The sequence below is a fragment of the Spermophilus citellus genome (genome assembly GCF_964194105.1).
Source record: "Spermophilus citellus genome assembly, chromosome: 2".
NCBI classification, from domain to species: Eukaryota; Metazoa; Chordata; class Mammalia; order Rodentia; family Sciuridae; genus Spermophilus; species Spermophilus citellus.
Window position 1 is genome coordinate 214,885,526 of NC_138183.1, and position 21,512 is coordinate 214,907,037.

Sequence of the window (21,512 nt, forward strand, 5' to 3'; positions counted from 1 at the left end):
AGTATCTATTTTATCAGGTTTTTGAAGGAATTAAGTGAGCTAATATGCATAAAGCTCTTAGAATAATGGTTGGCAGAGTAAGTATTCAATGTGTGCTAACTATTGTTGTTACCATCACTATTAATATTACTAGGTTATCTCCAAATTTATTCCAATAAATATATTCACTGTAAAAATTTCCTTCCTCTAACCCATTCATTTTTTTTATTTGTACTTTTACTCTAGAGAGAGTTACTACCGGGCTTATTTTACTTGCTTCAGCAGGACCCAACACAAAGAAGCCTTCTACCAGACAACATGGTAGTAGATAAGATAGACAATGTCCCTGACATGGTGGGCTTACATTCTAGTGGAGAAAGAGAGTCAGTAGGCAGACCAGATACTATTTAATACTATGAAGATAAGAATTTAGGGTAATGGAAAGATGAAAATACTTTAGAAAGAGTAGTGAAGGAGGAGTCCTTTAGACTCTGACATTTGAGCTAAGAACTAGATAAGGGAAGGAGCTAGTTGTGTATATTAGGAATACTCTACAAAGAGGTAGTAGGGAGGGCAAAGACTCCAGGATCAATGATGGATTTGGGCAGGTCAGCATTTCTCCATGTGCTAAGCTGCGAGGAGTGGTATGGGATGAGAACAAGGGGAAGGAGGTCCATATCTTTCAGGAGTTGTAATGCCATTCAAGTCCTGGGCTAAAACAGAGATGCAGCCTGCTTTAGTCAGCTTTTTTGCTTCTGTTACCAAAAGACCTGACCTGACCTTAGAGAAAGAAAAGTCCATTTGGGGGATCAAAGTTTCAGAGGTCTTCATCCATAGATGGCTGACCCCATTCTTTGGCACCTTAGATGGGACAGAACATCATGGTGAAAGATTGTGGTAGAGGAAGGCAGCTGGGGACATGGCACTGGGAAGCAGAGAAACAGCTCTGGTCAACAGGACAAAATGTTCCCTGAATACATGCCCTCAGGGATCTACCTCCTTCATCCATATCCTACCTGCCTATAGATACTGTCTAGTTGATCCCTATCAGAGGATTAATTCTCTGCTTAGGTTAAGGCTTTCATCACCCAAACATTTCCCCCTCTAAACCCTCTTGTGCTGTCTCACACATGAGCTTTTGGGGGACATTTCACATCTAAACCACAACATAGTCAATCCTATGTATTGAAGATTGTGGGCCTAAAATTCTGTATTGTTTGAAATACAAGGTTACATCATAACAAGGTTGAAGAAATAATTGGCATGAGCCTACCCAAATGAGCCAGCTTCAGAACACAAATTCATCTAGACCTTTCTGCTTATCTGCTGCAACCTCTAAATGATTCCCTTATGCCTTAATAGCACACTAAAGATGTATCTAGTTCCTATGTCTTGGCTGAAAGTAGCAGCTATTTCATAGATGCCTTAGTGAATTGATGTTAGTGAGATGGTCCCAGAAGACTAAGCTAACAAAATATTGGCAACATAAGACCCATTCTCATTCCTGCCAACTGTTTAATGCTGGGCTTTTCTTCTCTTTCTACATCTCCTTGAAAGATAAGCACTTTATCCCACCTCTGTTTGAGAATGTGGGCTAGACAGAGAAAGAGCAAATTATGTACTCAGAAATCATTTTATGTTGAATTCATGTTATCAGGGAATGTCATGCAAAGAATTGATTGTACACTTTATGGTTAGGATGACATTGCAACTTCAATTTTATACTTAAAGCATTTGATGTGTAACTATATTATAATGTTGTCTGATATTTTAATTTTGTGTGTGCTTATCTCCTTCAAAGAAAATGAGCTCCTCAGAAGCAGGAGCAAGTCTTATTCAACTTTTTATCCCTGATAACAATGGGGGAAAAGGAAATATAACATTTATATTCATCAAATATAAATAATAAGTACATGTCTCATTTAATGGCCACAAGTTTATAAGGAAAGACTTGGTATCTCTATTTTAAAGATGAGGAAAATAAGAATAAAGGATACATCTGTGAATTCAACCCCAAGCTGTCTGTGAATAAAAACTATATATGTAGAAAAATAGTTGTGACAGATATAAACTAACAATGTCCATTTACCTTCCATCTCACTGAATTTTCTGCCTCAAATACCTCAGGACATTGCTTGCTCTGTAACTAGTACTCAATAGATGATTGATGAGTTCTACATAAAAACATATTTGGTCATTTTTTGTAAGAAAGTGAAGTTAATGGCACTTATACACCTAATCAAAGCAAGCATTCAAGGTGATTGGACACCAAATTTATTCTCAAGCGGTAAGGCCAGAGTTAGCTATGGTGTGGGACCCCAGGCAGTCCCACTGAAGCTGCACAAAAGAGGTGCTTGTTGGTGCCAATCAATCTCTCCCTGCTGCTCAATTAGGTTTTGATTTGTAATTTTCCACTCTCCAACACCATTTTACTCCCTGAATTGTAGTCAACACCATAGGGAAAATTAATGCCTGTGAAAAAATATTTGAGTAATGGGAAGTGAAGCTAAATGCAAACTGTTCCCTCTAATGAGCGTATTATTTTTTTTTCTAAAAATAATATGGAATTGCTCTTTTGTAAAAAATGTCACTGCTAGTTGTGTGTGTGTGTGTGTGTGTGTGAGAAAGAGAGAGAGAGAGAGAGAGAGAGAGAGAGAGAGAGAGAGAGAGAGACTGATGACATGATATCTGAAAAAAAAATTTGCCAAATAATAGTGACTCTACTTTTCACTATTCTATAAAAGAAATATTTTTAAACATTAGAGGAAAAATATTTATATAGATTGAAAAGGAAAAACTAAAAATGGGGAGGCAAACTTTCTCAAAGGCATGTCTGATACCCCAAGTCAGCCAGAGATAATCATGACATTAAACAAGCTAAAATAGGGTGAAAGTAATGAGATTTATAATAATAAAAGTTGCCTGCTGTTGAGCATAGATTCTGAAATCTAAGATCCATAATTAACTTGGAAATATTATCTCGTTTGAAAATCACAATATATATGTGATTTTGCTTCTGAAGAAATTGTGACTGAAATTGATAATCTCTGGTTTCATGGTCAGTAAGGAGCAGAGTCCGAGTCTGAGATAGGTTCAGTTTGAGTGCAGAATATGTGTCTCAGAGCCTAAGATACTGTGCTCGGTATGCAAAAGGAACACTGGGAGATGTGTTCTTACCTGAGCTCTTGGGCTCCTAGGCTCCCAGAACCTCTCAGAACTGGACACACTTGATGCAGTACTGAAATATTAGAACATTTCTCTTTGTTGGTTATCATATTAAAAATAAAATGTAAAGTTTTAATATTAAATGACTTTAATTACAAATGATTATCTTGGCAACATTATTTAACATAAAAAATGGTACAAGATTAAAAGGATTTGCTGATTCAGCTAAACATGTTTCATCACTTTGCAAATTTAAAAAGTAATATATTAAAGAGAGGAGTTTTGTGAAATTAATAAAAATTCAATTAGCAGTGCCTATTCAAATTGTTAATTAAAATATTTGCCTTAAGTATATCAATCTTAACTTTTATGTATATGTATTATATAAAACTGCTTATAATGGAGTTACATACCAAAAATATTTACAATGTCAGAGGTATACCATCCAAAAAGTATAGACATTTTGTTGCCCTTATTAACATGAGGGCAAGTGTCACCGCCTCAGGGGTCTAAGTTTGTTAAGGATAAGTAAAGTGAGTGAGACATGGTCTGCTCTGCAGTGGAGAGTCTTTGGGCAGCCACCTTTCATCCACTGCCAAATGTTACCTTGTGGCAGTGTGAGTTGAGGGTTTCCTGATTAGACTTTTTAAGAGAGATTTTAGGAATCTAGAGTGTGTATGTAAGAATCTCAAAGTTCTTAATGTTGGCTTCTAATTCACTTTTTAAATATACTTCTCCATGTGATAAATATAACTACACAACATGTGTGGGCTGTTCCTTGCCAGAGGGCAGACTGGGTCTAGATATCTATCCTAACACCCAGGAATAGATCTGGCACAGCGACTTGAACATTTTTTTTTCTCTGCCTTATAAGTTGGTAAACCATTCTTTTTATAATCTTCAGCTCTGTTTCATTTTTTTGAAGATTATTTTTCAACTTATGTGTTCCTTTTCCAATGTCATTACTGAAAAGCCAGGAATTAGCTGGTATGAGTGATCCTCGTGGTCATGATGATGGCAGTGAGTGATAGAATCATTCTTATTGATAGCATCCTTCTTAGTTTGAGGTGGAGTGTGGCAATGAAGAAACTGTGAAAGTCTTTGAAATATAACTTTGCTTTTCCTTGACACTCTTTTATTGATCCAAGGCATTTAATAATTCCTCTTTACTCTTAGATTTCAATGATGTGTTAGACATTTGCACCATTTTCATACTGCTTTTCACATGGAGCTCAGTATCAGCAATCTGTGGTCTTTGGTGGCTACTCTATTTCTACTCTGTTCTCAAAATCTGTCTTTGGCACTATCCAGGGACAAAGAATGGGAGGGAATCGGATTAATGAAAGTTACTGAAACGGAAAAGAACAGGAAGCATGACAGCTCAGTCTATGAAAAGGAACCCTATAGAAGTATTTAAAAGGAATCAAATCCCACTTCAACATATAACTCATTTTCTTTCTACAAAGAGCATAGAGCTTGGAAGAACTAATCTGGGTTTCTCCACCTTCAGCAATTTTCTCTCTGGGCCTCAGTAGCATCATATTTTGAGGGAGAATTTGAACCCTATTGTGTGCAATTGACTGTGGGGTATGAGGATCAAACAAGATCCTATATATGATCGCACATTGATCATGATTTTATGCTGCACCTGCCCTAAAGGATAACTATTATTGCCAAGCCATCAAGGTACAATATTTCACATCAAAAAGAGTCTCTTAGGAACTCCATGATCTGGCTTGGATTTTGAAGCCATGGCACTAACTAGAGATTACAAAGAGTAAATTGGCATCAGAAATTTAGTTCACTATGGGTTGGGGAAGGAAGCAACTGAAGCTCTGCTGAGCTGAATGAGTAGCTTCCTACAGGGCCAGCTCTGGATGTCTTCCCAGAAATGCTGTAGACTCTCTGTGTCATTGTGTTTCCCCCAGGGGGATGTCTGTCTATGTGTCTGTTTCCCTCAGTACACTTTGAAGTGCTCAGGGAAGAGGTCATGTTTGGTTATTTATGTTTTCACAGAAGGTGGAAAAAAATGAAGAAACAACATTGCATGGTAGAAGAGCAGAGGGTTTAGCAATAAACAGATCTAGATTTGAATCCCAGCTCTAGCACATTCTGTCCTATAGCATTGGGAAAGTGACAGATGTTATTCATTTCCTAATCTATAAAATAGGGAAAGTTGTACTTCTGAGTATTGTCTGGAGATTAAAACAGTACTTAAAAGGCATTTAAAAGTGTTCCTTCTTTTATTCATTTATAATTTCAGCATCTAGCAAATACCCTGTGCACATGTCAAATGATAAATGCCTATAGGTACAAAAGAAAAAAATCTATATTCACTACTTTTAAATATGTCTAGAAATTTGGCATTGCTACTCTTTAAACTGATGGTGAAATTATTTGTGATGTGTGCTGCTATATATTTGATCAACAAGAAAACCTTAGGAAAATTGCTTTTCTGATTGGGCCTCGATTTTCCTACACGAACAGGGATGGTAATTGGGCTCTGAGTTTGCAAATGAGACCATAAGTTTAATGAAATTGTGTTTTATGTGTCCTGACAGTATTGGTCTAAATGGTTTTTGCAAACAAAAACTAATAACAAGACCAACCTCACAGCAAGACCTAACCAGTGAACCTTCAAATGAGTGAGGTGCTGGTCTTTTCTGGATTGCAAACTGGCATGGTGACATTTCCCAGAGCTGCACAATAGCTACTCCCCTTGGGCAGAACATGTACTTTTACTAGTTTACCAACATCTGGACTGCATCACTCATTTAGGTTGCCTGCTGGGAACCTGTCATCTCTGGAGTATATGACCTTGAATATGAAGCATGCAAAAATTCTCTTCCTCCATTCCACTGTGATTCAATGATTTCTAAGCATGAGGAATTTAGACATTTTTGGTCATCACCAGCATTACAAGGAGCTATTGGTTGTTCCCTTCTTCTGAAGGGAGAGTCAACAGATCATCTTAGCCAATGACTTAGTCTTTAATTCATTTCTGAATGATTCTCACCTCCTATAATCTAACCGCTAAGAAGTCTGTCTTCTCTGGATACCTAGGTTGCTCTTCTCAGTGGGTATTTCATTTTATTGACCAATAAATGACATGATGCCTTTGACTCCACTTGTAGTTACTTGGTTCTAGCTTCAAATTTCTAAGTCCTAGCTCTGTTGATTATGGGGCCAGCTCCAGGTCTGGATTCTTTCTGAGCAGCATCCCTACTTCAAAGACATTGTCAAACCAGGTATATCCAAGATGATGCGGAGCAGTATAAATACTCTTAGAAGCTTAAATCCTGGTGGTACTGTTAAGAGTGTTCTGGAATTTTCTTTTCTGAATTTCTTCTCCAATTCACTTTTATTTGCCCCCCTTCAAAAACACAAATTGCAAAACTTTGTGACTTTGACCTATAAAGGCTTTTATTTTTTTCCAAAATAACTTTTTTCATTATGATGGTTACTTGACTACTGCTACATAATATGAAAGGATTTTTTTCTGGGTGTAGTCCAATGTGACAGAAATATGGTAAAGTTTTCTAAAGAATGAATGTAAATTCTTCATTTTTCATTGGGGGCTGAAGCCTCTCTGTTTTATTTGGAGGTAAATTATCTTATTTATCATGTCTGCATAAATACCTCCACTATGAATAATGCAGGATATTGGAATACTCAAAGTAAAAAATGTGGACCTGTCCTTAAAGGGATAGGTTTAACATCTTGGAAGAATAAATTATAAAGCAACTCGTGTTCCTTGTTTTAAGCAGGAAAATAAAATATCATTTAGAATACCCTCACTACTACTTTAACCCAGGATTCTCAACCCATAAAGAAGAATAGAGAAATTTAGGATTAACTATAATGACTTAAGGGGAAAAGTAAACTCTAGCTCCTTTCTTTCCTGGTCATCATTAGGCATGTGGTTTGATGGCAGTGACAGTATGACCTATTGAGGGAGCATAACCAGTGAAGTTTTGAAATCAGAAAAGACTGGTTTAAAATGAACCATAACATTGAATAGTTACGTTGCTATATAGAAATTACTTTATCTCTCTGTGTCTTGCTATTTTTATGTGTAAAACAGGAATAAGAATCTGTTGTTTGAATTCATCCTATCCAGAAGTAATAGAAAATTCAAGTAATTGTGACAAATGATAAAGTCCTTAATTATTTCTAATGACATGAAATCTGGCAATATGAAGCTCCAGGGTTGTTTTAGCAGCTCCAGGGTATCAAAAGGCTAGTTTTGTGTATCTGTGATTTTATTGTTTTGTATCCCTTGGTCCCAGGATGTTTCTACCTCCACTCATCACGTCCTTCATTCATCTGGCAAAACAGAATGAACATTAGGAATTCTGTTATTTCACCATGAAAGCTCTAACCACGACTGTTGCCACCCCAGCACCCTTACTTCTCATTAGTCAAAATGTGGTCACAAGCCCATATCTAGACAAATCAGTCAGAAAAGAAATTGGGATATGATTATTACTGTTAACCTGGAATTCTCAAAGTATTATCCCCAGGATAATAGCTTGTTATAATGCCAGCTTCTGCGCTTATCCAAAGAATTTCTGATTCAGTATGTTGGGTGGGACTTGATCATTTTTGCTTATGTTTCCTGCTGACATTAATGCTGTTAGTTTGATAACCAGACTTAGAGAGCTACTAGTTTAAACTAAGAGTAATTCAAACCTTAGAGCGGGGAGATGGGCCTATTTTTTTTTCCTGAGATTAAGGATCACTACTCTTTAGGTAAACAAGGAAAAATTATTCTACCAGAAAGGAATAGAGGCTGGTGTATTAGTTGGGATATAGAAAGGGGGTGAAAACTGAACTGCACATTTGGATGCCTCAGAGCTGTAGGGTAAAGAATGGGTATCTGCTGCAGTGCCACCAGCTAAAACTGAAAGTCATCTTCTTAGCCTTCCCTTACAAGGGGCAAGCCTTCAAATAGACACTGGAATTCCAATTCAGAGAGGAACCTCTGATGTCTTTTAAATTTTTGCCTTACTCATAATAATGGATGGAGACACCAAGAATGTTGACTTGATACCAAGAGGAATATAAAGATATGAAACATGCCCTTTCCATTCCAAAGAGAAAGCCATATACTGTTTAAGTAGCATTTTTTTTGGGGGGGGGGGTGTTGCCAATGTTTCCATCTCACAATGTGCTATAGAAGTAACATAAAGGAGGTCTAATGAAAATCTGTTGTTATTACCTCCCCCAAATATCTTTCCCATTCTTGTGATGGCATTCCAATATTCCTTGGGGAACAATGTTAGCCTAGGACATCTGGGAAGTACAACATGAAGAAATTCAGGCTAATAATGGAGCTAATACAGAGATGGGCATGGTGAAATACAGAGGAAATCTAAATCCTAAGTAATAGGGATTCTGTGGGCTTTTTAACATTTATAAGCCAGTGTTCCTGAGGCAAGAGAGTTAAGGAAGGTTAAGATGTCGCTTGGAGGAAAAGTGCCAAAAGGTGCTTTAGCACCTACTTACCACTCAATTAATCAAATTGGTTACTTTCCAGTATTGAGGGAAGGACACTATCGTTTATTCTATCTAGTATTATTCAATGAGTTATGAGATTTTCTAGAAATCATGCACTGTTTCTGGATAGTGCACCATTAAATATGGCAGCATATAGTATTTTTCTCCATCTGTAGAGCAAGGAGTATTGTCTCCAATCTATTTAGCTGTCCATACCTCTGCTTTGGGTAGTTTCATCAAATTCTTATTGATTAGTCTCTACTGAATACTTAAATAGTAGTCTTTGCAGGAATTCAGAGTTCACTTTCTGTGTAACTCTCTCTTTTCCAATACTCTGCCCAGAAAATCCTAGCTTCCTTGTTCTTTCCAACCTGTCAGCTTTGAATCATCAAATGAGGTTGCTCCTCTTTGTTTCTCCATCCCTGCACCATGGGCTCAACTTCTCTCGGGGTAGACACTCTGGGCAATGAGGCATTTTTCTGATTTGTTTCATAGTTTTCAGGACTGACTGTCCTTTGTTGCTGAATCTACAGAAACTAGAAACCTTTATTTTATATGTATGTTTTAAAATGTGTTCTTGTTTCTTTAAGGTAGGATGGTAAAATCCAGTCCAACTTGGTTGGTAGAAGTTAATTCATTATTTATTGACGTGTTTCTATTTTCTTTAAATTCTTGAACACACGTTCACTAGTGTAAGTTTCGTCTTTTAAAGTTACCGTGTGGGTTAGAGCAGGGTTGGTTTCATCATCATCATTTTTGCTTTAGTATGAGCCATGTTTTCCTATTCCTTTATATGTCTAGTAATTTTTATTGCATATTGGACAATCCTCTGAAGTGATTATTTTTTCATTATAGTAGGCACTTAACATGGCTAAATTAAAACTTTAATTTCTACCTACTCTGTAGTACCATTGGCTGAAATCTCTGCTCAATGCTTTCACCTGGAAATCTTTTAATAACAATGAGTTATGTCACTTTTAGACATGAATGAAGCTTAGCTATAGGTAAGAATAAAAGAAAAACTCCTTCTTCCTACGAAATGTATAGAAGGCTGTATGATATTAATGGTTAATATGAATTTGGAAGTCAAATGGAATTTAGTTTAAATACCTACTTTAACACTGTTCAGCTATTTTACTATATGCATATTATTAAAAAAACTAAGCCTCCATTTTCTAATAAAGTAGTAGTGTTTAAAAGAAAGATCAAATAAATTAGTAAATGTAAAGTATTTATCAGAGGATCTTATAAATAGTAAATTATTAATAATTGGGAGTTCAGAAATTCTTTGTATTTGGTGGAGAGAAAAAGTATAGCAAGAAACATGAAATATTCTAAAACAAAATGGTGTCTGAGTTAAATAGGGCAGCAGAACTGTTAAATACTATAGGAACTCAGAAAAAAGAAAGTGGACTTCTTGGTAGAAATAAATTTTATGATTTGATTTTAAATAAATAAAAAAAAACCCAAGTATTTTCAGGAGGGGAAGCACAAAATGAAATTGGGTATGGAATTTATATGTACTAATGCACCACTCCATAGAGTGAAAAGGTTTTTTGCTGAAGAAGTTTGATAAGTAAAAGGAAAATAGTACTGAAAGTGGGGTCAGTTATTTATGCTTTGAATGCCTTGTATGAGCTTTTTACATTGAGGATAATTTGTAATTACTAGATAAACAATATATAACAAAAAATCACAGAATCAAAAAATATTCAGGCTTAGAATAAATATGAGCTAGTGTAATGTTTCAAAAATCTTCATTGTTCATAGGTTTCTACAACAAAAATATATAGTTGTTCATAGTTACCAGGGAAAACTAGCTGGAGATTCACTTTATACGATTCAGAGAACCTCCATAGAAATTTGGTGTTCTGTAGAGTAGTAGCTAGAAAACACTGATTTGGTTTAATTTTTGCTTCCCATATAAATGAAAGAATTAATTCATTGAATTTTAAAGTGACCTACCTACACTGAAATAGCTATTGAGTGCCAGAACAGCTAGTATATTTTAATTAAATCTCTCTAAGTGATTAATCTTGGGAAGATTAGTTTGCTATTGCTATAGGCTGGAGAAGAAAGTGACAGAAAGACCAGCCAAGAACTGCTACTGCATATTTAGGTCTGAGAATAAGGCACCAAAGCATGTTTTTTGGCAACAGATGAAGGCAAAGCAGATTTTTAAAATTATGTCAAAGAAAGAATTTCCAGTGTATTTTTCCTCCCATCTTCTGTCATTTCCTCACTCTTCCCCTTAATTCAGCAAATGTTCATTAGTACTCATGAAGTTCCTGGTGCTGTTATATTCTCATGTGACATCATAGGACTTGCAAAGTAGTAAAGGATAAAACAGAAAATAGACAGGATATGCATGTAAATATAAGCTTGTCATATGGTATTAAGTATAAAGGAGAAAAGTATGGCAAGATCTTCTCAGATGTGATATTTAGATTTTGATGAGTAGGAGATGGTTATAATTTTATAGTAGTAGCAAACATCTCAGTAAAGAGCTGAGATGTTTGAGTGTGTTTAAGCCATGGAGATAACTAAGAAAACGTTTTAGGCAGAAGGAACAGCATATGCAAAGGCTAGAGTGTGTTTCATTTGCTTGAAGAATACCTAGGAGGCCAATGTGACTGTCCTGGTTAAGGAAAAAAGAAGAGTCCTAGATGAATTCAAATGGTTAAAAGAAGGAAAATCATGTAAAGCTTTGGAAGTCATTAGAGGAACTTTAATATACATTTCATTGTTTATGGGGGATAAGCCTGACGGAATGCTGGGAGAAAATGAGTTTGCTACATAGAAGTACACGTGGTGTTTTGGTTCAAACATGATTTGTTCCCACCAGACAGGAGTTGAGGCTTGGTGCTTGTTTTAACAGTCTTGAGAGGTATTTAGGTCAGAAGGGCTCTATGTGGCCTCGTGAAGGGAAATAATGTAGTTTCTGAGAGAACTGGTTAGTTATTGTGACAGTGGGTTCTTATGTAAGAAGCCTGGAACCTTCCTTTTTCTCTCTTGCCATGTGACCTCTTACATGTGCCAGCTTCCTCTTCTGTTTTTGTCATACCTGGAGTAGAACATGGCCCTCACTAGAAGCCAAGCAGATATCATCACTATGCTTTTAAATATCCAGAGCTGTAATCTAAATAAGGATCATATCTTTATAATATCAACCTTAGGTATTTTATTATAGCCACAGAGTGAACTAAGACATACAATATGTTAAACTTTGGGCAAAAGGAGTTTGGGCTGAAGAAAACTTTCAGATGAGCTAATCTATAGGCAATGATAAAAAATGAATATGAATTTGTGTTAGAGGTCTAATTAGAAGTGTAAGTCAGAAGGGATCCAGAATTAAGGGGAGGTGTTGAAATATAAATATACAGTCTCTGTATGGAAAAGGCTAGGAAATTTGTTTAGAAGATATACAGACAAAACAAACAAAAAAGACTTTGGAAATAAACCTAGAAGGACACAACCAGGCAGACCTGCAAAGCCAATAAGGAAACATATTCACAAAAGGCAGAGAGCCATATCGCCAATTCCATTGACACAATTATTAATAGCAGGTAGTTTTTAGTTTAATGAACCAAAAGTAGTTACTAATCAGGTTACAAAGAAGAAACAGTAATAATGATGTCACCACATATTTTGTGCAGCAAATGACTGACTTTTCAGAGTTTGTTCACATCTTATTGGAGCTTTGTTTGTGAGGCAGACAAAACAGGTATTTTTTAGTTGCAACCTGACTAATGAAGAAACTAAGGCACAAAAAGGTTACTTAAACTTTCTAGCACTCTTTCAGCTGGTTAGTAGAAGATGCAGGCATAAACTCAAAGCCTGGATACCCCATCTTATAGAAGTTAAGGGTAGAAAGAAGTCTTAAGTGTGCTAAAGCATCATCCTGTAATTATTCATGGAAGGAATTGAAACTCAGAGACTTGGAGACTTGGACTGTCTTGGCATGGACACATAGCTTGTCCATGGTTAAGTAAGGATTATAAATGAAAAACAATACTTATAATCCTAATGAATGTCTGCTTGATTTAGTAGAGTAGCTTTACGTTCATCTTGTTCAATCCTGAAGGTAACATTATGAGCTAGGTAATATTTTCCTCTGAGAAGCAAGGAAATGGAAGCTCAAAAAACTAAATAAACAACTTTCTTAGAGTAGTTACCTAGCAAATAAAGGAACCTGGATCTACACACTAGTGTGTCTAACAAAGCATTGTCTGGTTTGCACGTTGTTGTCTTGACTCCCGACTCAACAGGAAGCTTGTTCTGCTCCTGCAGCTGCCTACACAGTCTGTGATTGGTGCTGAGGCTTTTGTTGTTGGCTTGTTTTTGATTTTAAAGGTTGCATCTGTATGAGTTCTAACCTGGACACAGTATTTTCCTTAATTATGGAAAGAGTTTTGTTGTAACAGTCAGGAGATGCTTGCTGTAACAATAAAGTAGCCCCAAACTGTGTCATGGCTCAGTAACAGAAATGGCCTGGTGCAATGTTGCACACCTATAATCCCAGTGACTCCAAAGGCTGAGGCAGGAGGATTGCAAGTTCAAAGCCTACCTCAGCAACTTAGCAAAAGCCTGTCTCAAAATAAAAATAAAAAAGTTTGGGGATGTGGTTCAGTGGCTAAGTGCCCCAGGGTTCAATCCTGAGTACAAACAAAACAAAACAAAACAGGAAAAAAGAAAAAGAAACAGATTTCTTTTTTCTTTTTCTTTCTTTTTCTTTTGTTTTTGATGGTACTGAAGATTGAACCCAGGGGTACTTACCCACTGAGATACATCACCAGCACTTTTTTATTTTTGAGACAGGATCTTACTAAGTTGCTGATACTGGATTTTAACTTTATCCTCCTGAGTAACCAAGATTATAGTCATACACCACTGTGCATGGGAAGAAATATATTATTATTATTATTCCTCATTCATATAATTGTCCATGACAGTATCATGTCTGTGGAAGTCCTATGTTTTACACAGTTGTTCAGGGAGCCAGACAAAGGCTCTACCATTTTCAACATGTGATTTCTAACGGTTCCCTAGATATTGACCTCCCATGAGCAGGTGAAAATATCATGGAGGCTCCTATGGGGCATGTCCTGAGTCATATTGGAATTCCATTACTTCTTGCCCTTTAACTACAGCTCAGGTACATGGCCTTACCTATGTGCAAATGGGGAAATGCCCAAGACATACCTTTGGAACCCCAAAGAAGAAGAGATGAGAGAGCTAGGCTTTTTCTACCACAGGTCTCTGTCCACTGATAACAATCCTGACCCTTGGTAAATATTAGATAACAACTGAATTTTGTGTTTGATATATTTGTAGCAATTTATTTTACTAATTCCATTTCCTCAAATTTATGTTATTTTGTTGGGGGATGGGGAGAATTTAAATCTTTAGGGGTTATATAGTATAGATGTATAGCTGCTATAAATCTATACTATAGAACTATATATACTGAATATTTTACAATATTACAATTGTCTCAAAATCTAAGTGAATCCCTTGAAAGATTCAGAAATTATCTCTTAGTCTCAACAAGTTGTTTCCTGAAATTTACATTTATATATATATATATATATATATATATATATATATATATATATATATATATTTGAATTTGTAGAACCCACTCATTCTATTTTTGGCAGTAATATATATCCCAAAGTTATTATATAAAATGGAAAAAACATAATATGTTTGCTTTAAGTCTCTTTTTGTTTAACAATCTTATGAAATTTGATTTAAATATCTTCCAAATACAGTTCAGAAAGTTAAGACTTAAGATATCAAAACAATCTATTAGAGTATTGGTGAACAAGAATTTAAGTTTTGTTTCTCTGCAAAGTATGTGTTCTTTTTAAAAAAACAAACTTGGGCTGGGGATGTGGCTCAAGCGGTAGCGCGCCCGCCTGGCATGCGTGTGGCCTGGGTTCGATCCTCAGCACCACATTCAAACAGAGATGTTGTGTCTGCCGAAAACTAAAAAATAAATGTTAAAATTCTCTCTCTCGCTCTCTCTTTAAAAAAATAAATAATAGTGGTATTAAAAAATAAAAATAAAAAAATTAAAAAACAAACTTTTTTTAGTTGCAGATGGACACAATACCTTTCTTTATTTTTATGTGGTGCTGACAGTGAAACACAGTGCCTCACACATGTCAAGCAGCACTCTACCACTGAAAGATAACCACAACCTGCAAAGTGTGTGTTCTTATTTATTAATTTATTTTGTTGCTGTTGTCCCTGACAGACTCTCTGTCTGGAAGATGAAGACCTTGTCTTTTTATCTCTGAATAACAGGGTGTATTATAATGCTTAGAACATGGTGGGTGCTCAATGAACTTTCGTCCAAATGAATGAAAATACCAAAACTTTTGTCATCTCTGTATCTGATCCTTCATAAGATGTAATCCAACTGCAGATTGAGCCACTACTTTAAGCTTTAACCAATTAAAGTGAAACACAAAATCTTCTCTTTGAAAAAAAAACTTTAAGAAAAAGACTATTAATTTTATAAATTTTCAAATAGAAATCCAATACAGAGAAGATTAGATGAAGGAAGAGATTCATTCATTCAAGAATATTTTTATTCAAGTATTTGTGTATAAATGCCTTCCGTAGAAAATTCAATATACATTTCTAATAAGAATAAACATATTCCTTAGTACACATATTATGAACAACCTTACATATTTATCTATTTCTAATTGTAAGCATAAAACTCATGGTACAGGTAGTACTATTCCCTGAGGGCAACTATAACTGTCCCTTTGTTACCTATTGTGTCTCCTTTTTTTTTTTTTAAAGAGAGTGATAGAGAGGGAGAGAGAGAGAATTTTTATTTATTTTTTTAACCTTTCGGTGGACACAACATCTTTGTTTTTGTATGTGGTGCTGAGGATAGAACCCGGGCCACACGCATGCGAGGCGAGCGCGCTACCGCTTGAGCCACATCCCCAGCCCTATTGTGCCTCCTTAAAATCTCTGAAAATTAGAGGTAGATGCAACATATTAAATAGAAACCACATGATGCCTTTTAGAAGTAAATAACCTAAGTATAACCCCATTACATTTAGTTTTATGAATTGACATTGTATTCTTATAATTTGAATACAGCAGGGAATCTTGCATTATTTTGAATTTCTGTTGCAGCACTTGATCACTATTCTTTTCATCCACCACATCATTCATTCAGTTTATTCATTCATTCTATTCTACAACCTTTTATCAAGCCTCTTCCATTGCATGCCACTGACTTGCTATCACAAGAAATGTAAACCTGAAGGATATGTCACTTATGTTCATGGAAAACTTGCATTTGAATAATGGAAACAAAAAAAAGAAATATCTGTGATAAACTTAGATATGTGCTAAGATACATGTGTATAGAAGTACCAATTCACTAGAGAAGGGAGGGTTGGAAAGGGAGATACTGGTTGAGGTTTGAAGGATGAATAATGTATACCTCTTTTCCTTGATTGTGAACTCCTGGATTTCAGCAATCACGACGTATTCATCTTTGCAAGCACCACATCATAAAAATAATCCTTACATATATATTTAGCTCAAAAATATTTAGAAAATTAAATACATGCATTGTCTTTATATCCTTTCTTGATTCACTGATAAAGTGATATAACAAAAGAGTGCCAAGTGCAGGCTCAGATTCAGTGGTTTTACTCCACTTTTCACCATGGTGCAGCTGTGTGTCCTGGGCAATAATGTTTGTTATTGTGTAGTTGGCGCTTGGCGATAGGATACAAAAATAAACACTACCGGTTGCAATCTCAAGAATCCCCCAGCATCTTTTGTTTCCTCTATTATGTTTCTAGGTCAATGCTGAGTTAAATTGAAATTTAAACAAAAATCTTAGGCTTGGCATAGGAAGAAAAAGGATTTTTTGTTTGTTTCTTTCTTTCTTTCTTTTGGGATGGCTGACACATGATGATGGTCAGCCAAGTTTATTGTGATTTTCCAGAATTCCTTGGGCAAGAGAGGTGAATTCCATAGTGAACTCACAGGGACCTCATACCCAGAGCATCTGTCTTGTTTGTTTGCCAGTAGCAAATGGTGACTGGGAAAACAAATCTCTAAGGACAAAGGCAGCCACAACCCAGCTTGGGGAGAAACCATCATTTATAATTTGTGAATTCCCCAGTGTGTGGCTGGAAAACCTCCAAGTATTTTCCATACTTAGGTCTATGGTAGTTTCATTTAATACTGTTGTGACTGCATAGAAGAAAGAGCCAGTTTTATGAACATGGCGAATGCCTACCATGTGCAGTTTGGTTGTATCTAAAATGAATTTTCTGCTCTTAATTTCAAATCTTTCACAGAGAACATAAATGTGCAGCCTTGTTATCAGGTGCCAGTATGTGATGAGCCCTGGTTATTCCCAGTAAGTTTCCAGAATCTGTTGTGGAAAGTGCAGCTTTCAAGCCAAGGACATCTTCACTACTTTTGTCATTTCCAATGTAATCCAGAGATGTACTTGTGTCTCTGGGGAAGTTGTAGATGCAAAATTGTCTGATTGTCTTCTCTGGCTATAAAAGTCTCCTGTCCAATACAATTACTTCAGCCCTTCCAGATCATGAAAACTCATTAATCTCATCATTTAATCTCATCATTTAATTTTTTGGGGGGCAGGTGACAGGGCTTGAACTCAGGGGCACTCAGCCACTGAGCCACATCTCCAGCCTTATTTTGTATTTTATTTAGGGACAGGGTCTAAACTCAGTGGAGTTGCTTAGCACGTCACTTTTGCTAAGGCTGGCATTGGAGTCACCATCCCCTTGCCCCAACTTCCGGAGCTGCTGTGGTGTGCACCACCACACCCAGTATCATCATTTAATTTTGGGAAACAAATATCTATGAATTGAGAACATATTTACACATCATTCATCATGTCTGCTCTTTCTAAAAACTTCTCATTAAATTTAGGGTGGAATTACATGTAAAATGAAGAGATATTTTATGCTGCAAACTGGGTTGTTTTAGCAGTGGTGGGCAGTTTAATAAAACCTAGGATTTTCCTAGGCAAGTCAGGTCATATGATTGCTTTTGCTATTTGAGATGCATTTTCTTTTGTATCTCCTGGTTTCGCAAACACTAACCATATAATTAGGTGATTGATACCTATAATGCTGTTGGCAGTCTAATATGATGGGTCTGTGGGGATCATGAAAACTTTTCTGAGAACAAATATGTCGAATTTGTTGCTGTTTCATGTTACTTGCATCCTAACAGAGACGTTAGGACTGAAAATCAGTCATCTGCTTATGTTTGTATCTCTCATTTCCTTATATTCAAAATGCACTGAGATGATGGTGACACAGGTTAAGCCCCTTTTCTCTCTGAGCTATAGCCCCCAGTCACATTCTACTTCCATTTTCAAAAATTTTAGTCATCTATATTGTGTTTCAGAAAACCCATGCCTGTAAAATTTAAGAAATGACAATGTAAATAATTGTTGAGAATTCATTTTCCGAGGACTCATATTAAATGCACACATAATCTGACTGCAACATATGAAAGTGCCATAGAAACACTGGGTGGGTCCTGATGGCTTTTAGAAGACTGAGGGATGCTGTGTATGAAAAGACTATGGAAACTGAACCCCATAGAGGAAGAAGATGGCAGTTTGGTGGTTAAAGGAAAAACTGGAGTAGTCCAGTTTAAGGAAACCTGCTTTTCCTGTCTGAGCTAGGATATCATGAGATGAGAGTGCAAGTTTTCAAACTAAATTCACAGCTCAATGCACAACTCAGTACATGTCAGAGTAATAGGCTTCTGGTAACTAATTGCCCCTGAGCTGATAACTAAAGCAGGAACCTGCTGAAAGAGATCCCAGGGTGCCTTTTATTAATTATGTGTTATATTCCAATGTTAATTAAATTTCTGTTCAGATATGCCATAGTTGAGATATTTCCAAGAGAAATAGGAGAAGATTCCTAGCCAGCAATGGCTATATTCCAAGAAATAATTACATGGAAAAATTCTGGAAGAATGAACTTACCCTGCTATAGCAATCAGTAACTCTTCTTTCTTCAATAGAGTCAACCAAGTTCAGCCCAGAGGCAAGTCTTTGGGCTAGAAAATCTATGTGTGATCCATGTATTTGCTGATTCTAAAGAACCAGATAATAGAGAAACAAAACAAAACAAAATAAAGCTCTGGAGACTTCTTTTCATGAGAAATAAGTGAAGAATGAAGACCTTTGATTGACTAGCATAGTCAATCAGCAGTTTTAAATAAATTAGAACTATAGTTCCCAAACTGTGTTTCAAAGAACAATAGTTTCTTAAGATGTCAAAGTTATTCCCAATAAAAACTATCTACTAGTCAAGGAAATCTGATAATAAACCCTCCATGTTATCATTCTTTTTTTCAAAGCTTTGCAGATTATATATATATATCATATATATTATACTTTTTCATAAGTATCTTTCAAAGACCACAAGGTAATATCTGAAATTACTAATTTAGAAATGCTGAATCCAAGAAAAATCAGACACACCAATTTTAAAATGGTGCCAAGTGTTCTGAATTTAGATTTTGGTTGTCTAGATGCCAACATAGCATTTGTAGTAAGGAGTGTCTTCGTGACCATAAGGTGTCATTCATTGTCCAAAGCATGAGAAAGCATCTATGAATGAAGCTTTCAAATTTTTTTTGTGTGTATATGATTCTAGAAATAATGGGATTTGGTTTTTCCTGTAACTTTCATTTCAGGTGACTAAACAATTACAGTTGATATGTTGACATGAGCATGTTTGGGGTATTTACTAAAAGGTTAGTGTCAAAAGACATTAATGTCCTGGTGGGCTTGTGTTTTTCTCTGAGGCAGATATTGATGAATGTACAGAGGGGATCATTGAGTGCCACAACCATTCCCGCTGCGTTAACCTGCCAGGGTGGTACCACTGTGAGTGCAGAAGCGGTTTTCATGACGATGGGACCTATTCACTGTCCGGGGAGTCCTGTATTGGTAAGCACTCAGTCATACCCTCCATCCACCTGGACTTTTGTATGAGAGGCAGCCTGCTTTGGTACTGTGTTGGGTTGGTTCTCAGCGTTAAAACATGACTACTTACTGATGATTAAATTCATCTATTTTCAAATTTCCTCCCTCAACAATTTAGAGATTAGAGGAGGAATTATGCATTGTGTGGTGTTAGAATTTTTTATATAGAAATTGGGGCAGTTGGGAGAACAAAACCCGGGTATGCTATGGGTGTTTAGTTCTGTCTATGGAAAACCAGGAAGACTTTCTAAAATTTTTGACAGTTTGAGAGGCAGCTGTGGAGAAGAGGTGATAGTGCTACAGTTAGATTTAGAAAATTTAGTGTAAATCCTAGTTCTTGTACTTCCAAAGTCTCTATAATCTCTGATACTTCATCTGTGCATGTATGGAAATGGGGATAATAATATACATATGTTAGGATTAAATGGAATATGATGTATTTAAAAATTGCAAGCTTTGAACCAATGCACATACACAGTATAGTTGCATTAACCTTATTATTGTTACTATTACCACCACCACCATCGCCTGCAAAGCCACCTCTAATTGCCATTTGCTTGTAGTTCTTGTAAATGCTAAACACAGGAGGTTAACAGATGGAGTTCTTCACCTTCAAGACCTTACAACTTTGATGTAATCCAAACAAGTGATTAGAAATCTAACTGTTTCCATGAGAACCTTAGCCAATCCAGGTCTTTCATGTCATGTGGGCTCAGCTGAATTCTTAAATGTTGGACAGACCTGAAGGGCAAACATTCTGACTGTGGGTCCCCAAAGTTCAGGCTGATGAATTAGAAAGTGGGAATCTAATTGTGAAAATGTATTGTCTCTGCTCATTGCATATCTTTTTTCCCTCTAAAAGCCACTGCTCAAATCCAGTCAGTATTTTTCTACCCTATGCCCTGTGTTGTCTTAAAGTGAAGATGAATTAAGGAACACTGGGCATATAGCATGAATTGTCCCCCCGCAGTCTTAACATAACTAGTGAGAGGCATGTAGAGATGTAACATAGTAGTTGAGAGCATAGGCCCTTGGGCCAGACTTCTTCAGTCAAACCCCAGCCTTGCCATTTTGGGGGGAAATAGGGGTTACTAGAGATTGAATTCAGAGGCACTTGACCACTGAACCACATCCCACATACAAAAAATATTTTGTATTTTATTTAGTGACAGGGTTTCACTGTTACTTAGTGCCTCGCTTTTGCTGAGGCTGGCTTTGAACTCACAAAACTCCTGCCTGAGCCTCCAAACCACTGGAATTATAGATGTGCACCACCATACCCAGCCAGCTCTGCCATTTTTAAGCAGGTTACCTTAAGCAAGTTTTTTTTCTAATATATACCTCAACTATCTTTAAACTAATGTTTACATCTAATTAATATAGAATTGTGATAATTAATTGAACTCATTCCTGTTCAATATTCAGTAAACGTTAGCTATGACCTTAACTGTCCCTGCATATTTGACATTCTGCTCTATACTCCGTCCATATCTATATTATTATGGACATAATGATTTATAACTTCATGGGGAGGTTTGCATTTATCCAGGGTCTTCAACACAGTCCTTTTATGTACTTCCAGGTATTTCTGAATATGTGCAGCTCATAAAAATAGATGTCATGTGAGTAGAAAAAGATCAAATGGCTGTCATCGAGGAGTGGAAACAGAATATTAATATATATGATACTTTGAGGACGAAAGTAAAATTTTAATTTTTACAAATTATATTTGACATCACTGAGAGGAGAGATCTTTAGATTTTTAGGGCATAGGACCTTAGAGATCACCTACTTAAACCAGCTCTATAACTGCTTGGACCTGCCGTGGTGCTGT

The 21,512-nt window shown here is 36.3% G+C and overlaps 1 protein-coding gene across 3 annotated transcripts in view; it reads left to right on the forward strand.

The window, feature by feature from the left end:
- The window catches only part of NELL1 (neural EGFL like 1), a gene marked incomplete at its 5' end in the record, with an annotated part of 865,989 nt that overhangs the window by 799,156 nt on the left and 45,321 nt on the right, over positions 1-21,512 (forward strand). For 2 of the 3 annotated variants that reach the window (XM_081280547.1, XM_081280545.1), the window contains one exon: positions 19,502-19,642. The exons of the other annotated variant lie outside the window; for it this stretch is intronic. In XM_081280547.1, the coding sequence (XP_081136673.1) occupies positions 19,502-19,642 (141 nt within the window). The remainder of the gene's footprint in view (positions 1-19,501; positions 19,643-21,512) is intronic. 3 annotated transcript variants of the gene reach the window in all.